This window comes from Phodopus roborovskii, unplaced genomic scaffold (genome assembly GCF_943737965.1).
Source record: "Phodopus roborovskii unplaced genomic scaffold, PHOROB, whole genome shotgun sequence".
NCBI lineage: Eukaryota > Metazoa > Chordata > Mammalia > Rodentia > Cricetidae > Phodopus > Phodopus roborovskii.
The window spans coordinates 3,211,618-3,224,727 of NW_026126525.1; the positions used below are offsets into that span (position 1 = coordinate 3,211,618).

General features: G+C 46.7%; 1 protein-coding gene across 2 annotated transcripts in view; it reads right to left on the reverse strand.

Annotated features, from left to right (window-relative positions):
• Aff1 (ALF transcription elongation factor 1) overlaps positions 1–13,110 on the reverse strand; it is a 99,587-nt gene that overhangs the window by 15,006 nt on the left and 71,471 nt on the right. For both annotated transcript variants that reach the window (XM_051198132.1, XM_051198131.1), the window contains 2 exons: positions 12,006–12,159; positions 6,103–7,077 (listed from right to left, as the gene is read on the reverse strand). In XM_051198132.1, the coding sequence (XP_051054089.1) occupies positions 6,103–7,077; positions 12,006–12,159 (1,129 nt within the window). The remainder of the gene's footprint in view (positions 1–6,102; positions 7,078–12,005; positions 12,160–13,110) is intronic.

A 13,110-nucleotide genomic window follows, 5' to 3' on the forward strand; every position in this document is an offset into this window, starting at 1 on the left:
ACAGAGGGGAAATGCCTCCCTCCTCCTGGCCCCGTGCAGGCACTTGTGCCCCAGAGTGTGCTTCCACCCCAGCAACAGAATAATTCCGTTCCTCTGCGGATGGCTTGTCTTCAAGTGAACTTGCCCAGGGAGACACACAGAGATGACAGAGTTCAGATGGAACACACTGGCACAGCACAAGATTGTAAGCCAAGGGAAGGCACTTGGCCTCTGCCTTCTGCCCACACAAAGCAGCCATGACTACAGGCCTTAGCTCCTACACTTGAACCTGGCTAGCCTAGACTGAGAAAACAAATAGCATTGAATAGTTAGTACTGAGTAAACATATGCAAAATATTTGATACACTGGGTAAAACTGCTAAAATTGTCACTAGCTTCCTGTTACTGGTTTACATTTGAATGTGGCTAATGAGAAATAGTCACATATGTGGTTTATTTCACATTTTCCTGGGCAGCATCAACCCACCCAATTGGCTAAAGGTGATCTGCACACTGGGCTCTACACTGATCTTTCCCTCACTTCTTTTTAGTTCTTTAGATCTGGTAGCATTTCATAGATACTGCATTTGTATTTCTCCTCTTTTTCCTGCATCTCCCCCTCAAAGAGGACCTTGCTGGTCCCCTGGCACCCCAATTTCATGTCATACATGTTCTCTTACTCCGCACCCTGCCCAAGAGCTCTTCTTCAGTCTCCTTCCAGGGTTTTACTGGAGCTTTAACTTCTCATTAACCAACATAGAGAAGGGATGATATGAGCATAGTAGAGAGGATAAAGATAAATCTGTTGTTGCAGTCGGCCTGTGGTGGCGCACACCTTTAGTCCCAGCACTTGGGAGGCAGAGACAGGGTTAGGGTCTCTGTGAGTTCCAGCCCAGCCTGGTCTACAGAGAGAGTTCCAGGACAGCCAGGACTACACAGAGAAACTATGTCTCAATAAAACAAAAACAAAGCAATTGTGGCTCAGTGTGTAAGAGCTTACTATACATGCATGAGGACATCAGTTCAAATCCCTAGAACACATATAAAAAGCCAGGCATGATCGAGTACAAGCCCCCTGTAATCCCAATGTTATAAGGAGGGAGAGGAGGCAGTAGGCTTGCTGGGGCTGGTGGTTGCCAGAATTGATTTCAGTGAGAGGCCTTGCCTCAGGAATATGGCAGAAAGTGGAAACAGCAGGATAGTCAACATCCTGTTCTGGCCTATGCACAGATGCACACATCTGTGTGTGAATGTATGTATACACACACACACACACACACACACATACACATACACATACTAAGGAAAGACTAGGAAATGTGGTAGGAAAGCCTAAAGCCATGGCTAAAATGCCCCAAGTTCCATACCACTGTGAGCATAAGCCAGCAGCAGACTCTTAACAGTGGAATTTAGACGTGAGGGGTGCTAGCATGCACAGGATGACTTCAGTGTCATTGAGACAGGGCTGGCTCTTCGCTCAGAGAGTGAGGGTAGCACCCAACACATCTCTTGGTTGAGGGGCCAAGATTATAATGAAAAGCTAAAGCAGAATTTCTGCCACGAGTGCAGGAAACCCCTGCAGGTACCTAAACACCCCGCGGCTTTAACGGCTGCACGGATACCCTGACAAGCACTGCACCAAAGTGACAACTCTACATCTGGGGAAAACTAAGAATGTGCTCACATACCCAGATGAGATTAACTTACAGGTGAGGTGCTAAGACATGAATCTAAACGGAAGGTGTTGCCAGGCAGTTTATGACACAAAAAGAGGGGATGCCAAACACACGCTGTCCAAACACTGAAATCCAGAAGGGAAATGCGAGTCTACTTCTGTTTGTCATATTCATGATGCGTGGTCTCACAATAAGCCACACACACCTCCTAAACACACAGCAAGTAAATTTCAGACCAGATGTACACAGCAAGTAAATTTCAGACCAGATGTTCTTTACCAACTGACTATAGCTGGAGCCTGTACCAATCAGGGACTCAAGAGGAGCCGGTGCACAGGAAATCAAACATCAGCTACAAGGCAGGCATCTGAAAATGCTAGCAATTCAAAGGAAACCGAAGGCAGCTAAAACTGACAAGTCACTTCGGGCCACAGGTTCTAACTCATGGAAGGATACTGGGAGGTTGGCTAGGATGGTGGAGACAAGAGGATCTGGGGAGGAACCTAGGGTCCCAGACAAGGGGCGCGCATGGGGTGGCAGCTTGAGGGGTGAAGCCAGAGGAATGCTATAACCACCCTGGTGAGTGCCATCACCAGAGTCAGAATATGGATCTTGAACTCTGTGCCTCTCCAGAATCTTCCCAGTGTGTATGCAGAAGAAGGAGCAGACTGGGAGACAAGGAGGAGTGAGCGTGCATCTACTGGACAGTTCTGAGATTCTGGAGAAGAAAGCACTACAGGAGAGGACAGACCGGCTTTACCTTTCTCTCTGGTTAGGTAGACACATGGGTACCGATGACTGCCACATGGCTGCTGTGCTCTCCAGCCAATAGCCAGGCGGCAAGAAAGGAAACCTAGGAGGCTTTAATGAATTCTGAGGCATCAGATTTCACACCCTGGACCTCTAGTGACAAAATTATTTGGGGTCACTAAGTTGGTGGAGTTAGGGCAAGAAAGGACAACTGGCCTTTGGATGGAAGTCAAAGGCAGAAGTAACCATCCCTAGTATAAGAAAAACTCCTTTCCTGTCACACACACAATGACTTCCCTTCCTCTGCCGACAAATAAAGCAGTATATAGGTAGACTGATCCCCATGCCTACGGTCATGGCTTCTTGGTTAATAAAGCAATTGTGGTAGAGCAAGGTTCCAGTGAATCCTTCATGCCATCATAATTTGTTGAAGTGACAAGTAAGAAAGACTACCTACTTATTTAAGCAAACACCTTGGGAGTATCCCAACACTTGGGAGGCAGGAGGAACAAGGACCCTGGCTTCCAGGCCAGCCTGAACTACACTGTGAAAACAAAACAACCCATTTATTTGAAGGGAAAACTTTAGGAGAATGGATGGAATGAACTATTCTTCTACAGAAAAAGTGAGCACATAGTAGGATGCCATGTGGAGCTCCATGTTTGCTAAGGTGTTTCTAGGGGGGCCTCCAATTTGTTTTCAAATCAGAGATGCATAATCCCAACTCAAGAAAAAGCAGAAGTTAGTACCTTAACTTCTAAACTGCAGTCTACAGTTTGAACGAGTACTCTCGGTTCAAATATATTACCTCACTTTCTCCAATGTGCCTCATGAACTGTTCCTAACCCAGTTCCCTCGGGTGCCATGTAGGATGGCTTCATCACAGCCGTCAGCACCATCCATCTTTCTTGTTGCCTGCTTTTCAGTCTGCACGGCTGGGGATTGAATCCAAGGCCCTACTAATGCTGGCGAAGTGGCCCACCCCTGAGCCGCATCCCTGGCCTGCCATCATGAAAAGCCTTAATGACTGTGAATCCTCTTGAGAATTTTTGCTAAATTTCATCCAGGAGAGGGGCCTTTAAATAAACTGTGTGAATGTGAAGGATTTGGAACACTCTTACATGTCCCCAACACATCATTAGTAAGCCTGTTCTAGTGCTCACACTAAAAGGTCCTTACAACCTCAATTTGGGAAGAAATAGTCCCAAGTTAAAAGGAAGTCAGTAAGTACAAACTCTGCCTCAGGGCCAGGTGACACAGTAGAGCCAGGGAGGCCTGAATAGCAGTCAAGGTGCTGACGCATGGGGTAGATAACATATGCAATACCTCCCGCCCTGATCTCCAGGGAGTAGCACACTAAAGCACACAAGACTCTGAGGGGTAAGCACACAGCAGCTGGCTTTTTATTCACACCTATCTGAAAGCTTCTCAGTCAAGCTGCTAACCAATGAAACACTCCAGGCAAGGATTCCTGGCTGCCTTATCCACATTAGCTACACTCAAGGAACACCTGAGCAATTTGTCTGTCCAAGCATCAGCTTCCGTGAGCAGTGACCGCATAAGGCTGCGCTCCACTGCTTACAGCCCTGAGAGCACTGGGATTGCCTAGGAATTTCAAAATACCTGAGTGGGAGGGCTCCCTGCTGCCCCAGGTGGCTACAATGTGGTAGAACTTGGGAGGTCTTTATTGCAGCCATAACTTAAACCAATGGGTCCCCTCTTGGCCCGTCTCAGACAGTCAGACTTCCAAGCCAAATCTCTTGGTGCTTGCCAGAGCTTTGTGTATACAGTGAGGACATGACTGCTCCAAGGTATGGTTGAGGGGAAGGGTTTCATTGTAGATAGGAGGGATAGAGGAGGGGACCAAGAGCCATATGAGCACATAGCCCAAATGGCAGGTTCTATATGAGTCAGAAGCTGGGACTGGGAAGTCCATGAGCTGAAGAAGTTTATGGTAGTGTGTAGGACAAAGCTTTGAGGAGCCAGGATGCCAGCACAGACTTTGTAGTGATGCTGAGAGCGCCTGGAGGACAGCATGCACTTTGGTATAAGAGGTACCACAACTATCATCTGTGCTCAGTTTCATTTGCACCAGACACTTTGAAGAACTCAATTAAGTGAACTCGATAATGCTCAATTAAGATGAGATCATAACTTCTCATTGTGCTGAACAAAATGCTTCCCTGGGTCTAACCTAAATGAGCTTCCTTGGGCCATGCCCAGAAGCTTGCCTTCCAAAGAGAGGAGAGAGAGGTGCTAGCTCAGACACTATTGGAGGCTGGGATGCCTGACAACTCTATCTTACAAGGCAGACAGGAGACAATGCTCCCCTCCACTCCAGTGGAAAGCAGAAAAGCAGACAATTAGTGTTAGAGACAATATAAGACAAAACCAGCTAAGAAGCTAAGAGAGGAGGTGACAGGAGACTTGCTGGCAGGAGCAGGTAAACTAGTGTATCCTTGGCACCTACTAAGACTGGAGATGCAGGAACACATTTCCCGAAACAGGCCCACCACAAATTCCTTGATAACATTTTGTCTCTCTCGCACACGCGCACACACACGCACGCATGCACGCACCCCACACCTCATTCTGAAAGTTTTAAAATCTTTCTGGCTTAGGTGGTATAGACATTTAATTGGGAGGCAGGAAGAGGCTTGTGATTTCTGTGAGTTTGAGGTCAGCCTACTCTAAATGGCATGTTCCCGGACAGCCAGGGCTGTCCTATACATACTACACACACATGCACGTGCGCGTGCACACATGCATACACATGCATACACACACACACACACACACACACACACACACACACACACACACACCTCTTTCTTCCAGCTCAAACAGCATCTTCAGCAAGCACCCGATGTGTGTGGTGGTCACACACTCTCATGTCTCCACAACCAGGCTCTGGAGAAAAGTCACCCATTCCAGTCTGCTGGAGCAAGGCTGTGTCTTTAAACAGTGGGGCCTCAGACATGACAGCAAACTTCATAGCCCTTCCTGTTATTTTCAGCTCATGCTCCACAGCTAAGCAAGACATTTTTCATTCTCTCAAGAATGCTAAATCTTATCCCTTGTCAGCAAGACACTCAGGCCACTTTGTGCTTTTGTGTCAAGATCTGGGCAGGTAGTAAGAGTACCCCTGGGGAATCACTCCCTAGTCTTACCTCATCACAAAGAAGCAATAACAGCACTAAAGCTCAACAACTTAGAATAAAGAAGACACTGTCCAAAGTGGCAACATGCCTAAGTTTAAAGAAGTCTCAAGTGAGGCAGGTTTCCCATGAAAACTCATACTAAACAGATGTTCAGTCATCTGCAGCTCACTTTACTCAAGATCTCTTATGCATATGCTTAAATAGTCCTAGCAGCAAAGCATTCATTCAGAACACTACCGTTCTAATTCTCATTTTCCACACAAAAACATCAAAACATCATAAGCCAGAGAGTAAACGGTGGTATCTGCATACATAGGAAACTGCCCATAGCGTGCTGCCTGGTGTGGAGAAAACTTCCTTCTTCAGTGACTCAGGGCCCCTGACACAAGTGACTGCCTGCAGAATGGGAAGGAAGAGGGTGCAAGCCCCAGAGCCCCAGACAGGCAGTGAGGGCAAAGGCTTCAGCCTCTTCTATGACAGCTCACAGATTCCTGGCCACGGTGTGCGCCGCTGGGCACGCATGCCCCTGTGCTCACCTTTCTCTTCTTGGTCACTTTGCTGGAGGTGTCGCAGCCTCTCTTCTCGGTGCCCGGCTTCTGCCTGTCTTCGGCCTTCCTAGCGCGGCCCCCCTTCCCGGAGGGCTGGGGGATCCGAGTCAGGAGGTCCAGGGTTATCTTCACCACCAAGCTCGTCGGTGGTGGAGTGTCCCTGAGTGGCGAGAGCAACTTGGTGTCTCTCAAGGGTAACAGGAGTCTGTCTTTGCGGCCGTCCTCCTGGACAATCACAGCCTGTCGGCAGCCGCTAGTCCTGACACTGCTGCTGCTGCTGCCGCTGCCGCTGCCACCATCACCCCTGCCGCTGTGAGGTGGACCCTGGCTCTGAGTCAAGGAGACAAGGGCAAAGTGGTCAGGGTTCCTGTCCCCAGCATTGTCCTTTGGAGGCTGAGGGCCTGAGAGTGTCTTGGAGGGGGCTGGGGAACTCTTGTGTTTCCTCTTCTCAGTGGGGGTGGGCACAGCTGCCTGTGGCTTGGGCACAGGAGCTTCAGGCTTAGGCTCCCTATTGCCCACAGCTCGTGGCCTGCCTTTCGTCTTCACCTTGGGCTTGTCTTTGGGAGTTTGTTCTTTCGAGCCATAGGGAAGAGGTCCTGGTTCACTCTCAGCCTGAAAGCTAGCCTGGTGCTCTGCCTGGGCAGAGCCCTTGGCAGGTTTTCTGGGTTGTTTGGTTCCAATGGTTTGCCGAGGTAGGGGCTCCTGTTGGGCAGGGGATTTCTGGAAGCCCCTCTTCCCAGGCTGAGGCCCCTCAGCAGGACCTCGTGGAGCTTTGCTGGAACTCTTGGGGGGAGGGTCTTTGGACTCGGGGTGCTGCTGGTCAGCCCGGCAGTCTCCATCCTTACTCTCCTGGCGCCAGCGTGGGGACTCTGTGCTCCCCCGACCCTCGAGGGGCATTGATGGCTGGTTGACTTTGGTCAACCAGTTGTCCAGCTGCCATTTGTTCGTTGTCGGAGGCTCAGGCTAGAAAACGGAGAGAGATAAAAGTGTTAACTAACTGGTGTTGGTAAACTTTTGTGTTAGCAATCCAATTATACAGGGCTTTCCGGAAAACTGTTCATCCTGAGCCTAGGAATTTATCTTCTACTTATCCCCTTCAAATTACAAACCAGAGCCTGTCACCATTCTTAAAATAAGCTTGAACAATTTTGCAATTTGAGAACTTTGCCTAGTAGATACTAACTAATAAGCCACTGGCAACTGCTAAGACGCCTTTGTGGTATGTCATTTGTCCTGATGGTTAATTATAATAGAATTGGAACAGAATGAACACACTTTTGACTTGTAATGCAGGAAACAAAAAATAAAAAACACCCTTTTTTTCCAAGTGATAAACTCTTGTCTAACACTTGCTTTCTTTTATTTACTTAAAAACAGTAATTTATATGTGATGGGATTACCATCTAACACGGACAGATCTGATTTCCAAACTTTGCACAGAGAGAGTGGCACCACATTAGCTAGGACTGTTCCCCCTCCACTCTTTAAGGCAGACACAGCACCTTTTACTACAGGCAACCAAGTCTAAAGCTGCACCTGTTCCGAAGCACAAAGACAAGATCCACAGCAGACAGGTAGGAATATCGATTATATGCCAAATAACTGATGGGCATATCAATCCTAAATCATCCTATGAGTGAAACTGCTGCTTCTAAATTAAGTGTTGATGCATGCCATGCCGTGGGATATGTGGCCATTCTACACCTACACGCGCTCACGCGCGCACACACACCCTATTGTTTTGTTTTTCCAAGACAGGGCTTCTCTGTGTAGTCCTGGCTGACCTGGGACTTGGCTCTGTAGACCAGGCTGGACTCAAATTCACAAAGATCCTCCTGCCTCTGCTGGAATTAAAGGTATGTACCACCACTGCCCAACTTTTATATTAATATTTTATTTTGCAATGTCTTTTGTTCTCAGTTTTATAAATTTATACAGTTTATATTAATTATATTGAGGGGGTTACAGATGACCAGAGGAAGATGGTGTCAGATCCCCCTCAGAGCTAGAGTTATAGGCTGTTGTGAGCAGTTGGTTGCTAAGAACCTAAGTCAGGTCCTCCTAAAGAGCAGTGTATCCCCCAACCACCGAACCATCCCCCAATCACTTTGTGAGCATCCTTACATGAGTTATAGATTATATGGGAAAAATGCCAGTGTTGATAGAAAGATGATACCAAACATCACTGGCTTGCTCTATGTTTCCCTCTTTCCCCAAGATCACTTCTACTGGTGGCGTCTACGAATAGTTAAATCATATACAGACCATCAGAGTGCCAACTAAAAGTATTACACATAAGGTCTAACTGATCAGATCATGAATAAGAGCCATTCAGTAGGTTGAACCTAATATAATTTTCTTAGTTGTGCTTTAACTCACTGGGGGAACAAACTGAAAGCCTAGTGCCTGGCAGACCAGCACTTTATCACTGACCTTTATCCTCAGCCTCGAGATGGAAGTTTTTCAAAGGGAAGACAATTTTCCAAAGAAAAATATACCAAATAATCCAAATCTGCAAAACATGCAGGCCTAATACAAAACATATGGTGTGGATGCATTTAGGTGAGGCAAGGCCAGAAGTAAGATGATCTAGGCTTCCTGTGCTCACGACAGAGTAATACCACAAAGAGTCAGAGACATCAGGAGGGTTCCTGTAGGCAGACAGATGGGCTGGGCTCTTTGTTTACCCCATACTGCTCCTATGATGACAGATCTCTGGTCCTGCCTCCAGCTTACAGCATCTCATCCAGGTGTTCATTTGAATTTCAGTGAGAGGGGAAGGAAGCAGATTACTATAATGAGCGGGGCATTTTATCACATGGAAGTAAAATGTGTGTTCGATATTCTAACAGGGCAAGGGGTCAAGAGTGGGAATAAAAAGAGCACAGAGTAGTTCTTGCCACATGACTTCCTACTTAGAACATAGTGGTTAAGTGATCTGATAACACTGTAAGGCAGAGAGCTTTATCAGGTTTAAACTCTTCTATCATTCCTTCGGAACGGCTGGGATAGACATGTCAACACCTCTGGCAGGACCCTCAGAATGTATTTCATGTGTGGACCCAAAGGAGGGGTCACTCCCACAACATCACCCCTAACGCAGAGCAATACTGGGATGCATTTAGTTCCCTAAAGGAATGTCCTAGTTACAAAAATAGCATGCATTTATTTCCACTGTGGTCTTAAAGGTCCAGAAGGGGATCCCTATGGTCTGCTTCTACACAGTATAAACCCGAGTGGTATGCCTCATACCCAAATGAAGTTGCAAATGAGATGGCTATTAAGGCTAGGAATTATCTGTGTTGAGATGTTTGAATAAGAGATTTGGTTAAATCAGAATGTAACTTTCAAACAGAAGTGCCAGATGGGATCCAAGTTTGGCTTTTCATTTCTCTCTTCCTTTTCCTTGTGTCCTCTGTTTCTCTCAATAGAGGTAAAACCTAGACACTAGAGAGTGGAAGGAAGAGAAGACATGGGCAACAGCCCAGTGTGCCTTGGTTCTCATAACTGCTGGAAGTAAGGGGTGTGTGTGTGTGTGTGTGTGTGTGTGTGTGTGTAATGAATTATGGTTCAAAACATAAAAGTTTTGAGGTATACATAACATATATGTACTTAAATTACATAAACCTGATAAGCTGAGGTCCATGTAGAGGTGGGCAGAGACATCAGCTCCTCAAAGGTGTCCTCTGCTCATCCTTCTCAAGTGTGCCTCACACCAAGCGCCCTCACAAACACACACCAAATAAATAAGCGGGCATGGTGGTATAGACCTTTAATCCCAGCACTCAGTAGGCAGAGGCAGGCAGCTCCCTTCTAGCCTAGTCTACAGAATGAGTTCCTGGCTACCTAGAGCTATATATTGAGACCTTATCTCAAAAATTAATCAGTAATTACAAATAGAGGTTGCGTGAGAAAGTTAAAGCTAATATATATAGTTGATTATATAATCCATGCCGCCGTCAACTGAAGGGGGAAACTGAGGAGATATCCATTTGAAAGGGGACAAATAGTTAAATAACTAAGGGAAAATGAAAGTAAACCAAGACAAACTATTCCCAAGAGAAGAGCACCAGCAGAGTGCAGACCTCACAGGCGGAGAATCGGCTTCTTCACCAGGGTGACTTAAACACTCATTCTGCACCTAGGAAGTTCCAACCTTCTTTGTTGGACTTCTGTCGGTTTGGGCTTTGGGGAGCTAGGGTAGACTATGTGGCCCAGGCTGCTCTCCAGCCCCATTCAGGTTCTCAGTGCCAGGTTTGCAGGCACATGCTACCACATTGAGCTTTACTACAGTCACTTTTCCATCAATGAAACATAAATTTATTTATAACAAATAAGATTAAATCATTTTTCTTTTTTTCTTTTTCTTTTTGGAGTCACTGGGGATTGAACCAAGGACCCTAAGACTGCTACAATCCCAACAGGGGTTTCTTTGTTGTTGTGTTGTTGTTTTGTTTTCCAACAGCATTTCTCAGTGTAGCCCTGGCTGTAATGCCGGCCATGAACTCATAGAGATCCATCCATCCACCTGTCTCTGGCTCCCAAGAGCTGGGATTAAAGGTGTGCACCGCCACTGCTGGCAGCAAATTTCTTTTTTATGTAATTATATAGCCAAATGTGAACTTCATTGTCTTATTGAACACTTTGTGTTAATAATGTAACAAGCATCTTCCTTACTGAAGATGGAGTGCAGAGCTAAGAATTCAGTTCAGTAGCAGAGTACACACTAGGTATGCTCTTCGTTCATGTCTCGGTACCGAAAAACAACAAAAGCACCTCATACAATGCTCTTTGGTGACCGTCAACATGTTCAACACCCTCCCTCCTAAGATCCAGAGGAATCATTTCAGATAGTCAGTGCCACGCAAGGAACAGAGAGACCCACGCACTGTCTAAACTCCAGAAGACACTTCAAATGCAGTTAATGCTGATCCATGCCCATGCATTATAAAAACCTCAAAAGGCAAAAACAGAGGACACCACTAGGCATTTGTGCTGTTCTGGGCACAGAGACCCCCGCATACCAGTACTGGACTTACTCCCTCTGCTGCCCTCATTCAGGCACCTGAGGCCACAGCCTGCTCTGCAGCAGTGTTCAGTCGCTGTTCTAGAAGAACTACCATCTCTCAGAGATGGACACAGAAAACTTTGGTGCTATCTTATCAAAAGGCCTCATTTCCTGGCATCCTAATCTTAAATTCAGAGACAGTGTTCTCTATAAGGGTTGGTCTCAGCAAGTAAAAAGAAAATAACAACACCTTCCCTTCTCATGTGCTCAGTTTTTATATTGCTAGCCAGGGTCTGGAGGCATGTGGCAACCTTGTTAGCTATTATAGACAGTTTCTGGTGTGTAACCAATTGGCACATAGTGTGAACTCTGATTAAAAAAAAAGTAGTTCTCACAGCTTCCGGTCTTATTTGTTCATCTTTGTGGTACTCCCAAAGTAGGCACCAACACACTAGGTGTCCTACATTACCTGGCCAATCACTTTGCCACCAATTCACTGCTTGGCGTTTAGTGATTGCAAACCAGAACTGATGACCTGCTTCTAGCCCACGTTTCTTCCATTTTCTTTAACTCACAGGTTCCTGAATTCTGAAAGAACTTTCACTGGCATGGATACAGTAACCTACTTAAAAATGAGTTTCCCTTCTCAAGAGAAAAGAGGGAGTGCAAACACTCTTGGGAAGCCACACTCAGTAGCTGCAGAGGAACCTGTCTCCACAGCCAAGCACTTGCTGAGCAGCAAACAGAAGCACATGGCTCTACACGGTGGGAAAGCATCACCCACTGTCAGGCCATTCAGTGCCAGGGTCCCTGTGGGGCTCCGACTCCCACCCACAAGCCAGCATACTGCCATCTTGGGTTGCCTTTGAAAGGGCCACCATACCTCAGGAGCCGGGGTTTCTAGGGGCTCGTTCTCCTCGCTGTCACTTGAGCTGCTCTCGCTCTCAGAGTCTGAGGAGCTGTCTGACGCGCTGCTCTCGGACTCTGCACTACTGGAATGTGCTGACACCTCTGGTTCTGGAAGTGTTGGTGGAGCGCTGGAAAGCAACCAGAGGTACCATTAGAGGATCATGCACACAAGATTTTGTGCCCCGTCCCCTTTGACTATCCACCTGCTCCTCCTGGGAAGTAAAAGCATCACTGCTGGCTAATCATCCTGTGGCCAGGGGCCAGCAGGGTTAGAATTGCAGGTCACCAGATAACCACATAAGAGGAACAGCATCAAGATGGCTGGCCTATCATCTAGTGGATGATATAAACAATATGCTAACCAGGGCCTGGATGGCGGGCTATGTTTCCTACATAAAGTTTTATTAGAACACCCCATCTGTGTTGGCTTCTGTGCTGTCATAGTAGAGTTAAGCAGTTACAACAGAGAGTTACATGTCCCACAAAGGCTAAAATAGTTTACTTACTATGTGGCTCATGAAGATTATTGGCTCCTACTATGTATAACTCAAAAGAAAAAGTGTAAAAGAGAATAGTGTGTAAAACCTCCCTGTATTCTCTACATAGGACCTAACTACACAGCAGCCAGACACCAGAGTGAGTTCAGAAGTGGCCCAGTCACTTCCTGGTGGTGTTAGATAATGGGCTGTTCTTTATGACTAGCTGGGCATGAACAACTCCAACTTTTACAGGTCAGCCATTAACTAACTGTAGGTCAATGAGAAAACATGTGGATTGGGGCTAGGCATATATGCTGTCTTAGCTACCCTAAACGGTATTGGCTAAAGCAGGCATCTTTAACCATAACGCTCAATGTTCCCAGGCCTACCTACAATATTCTCAAAACAAACCCTTATTAAATAATGACCACCAAATAGCATAATCACTGGCTGGGTTCATCTTAGAGCAGACACTGTCCCAGGACCTCCATACTCAGAGGACACCATCAGCGGTGAGTCAGCTGCAGGGTGTGAGCCAGTCACAACAGAAGGACACCCTTGGAAGGGAGCTCTTGCTTCTAGTGTTCCCTGCCCTCTGGG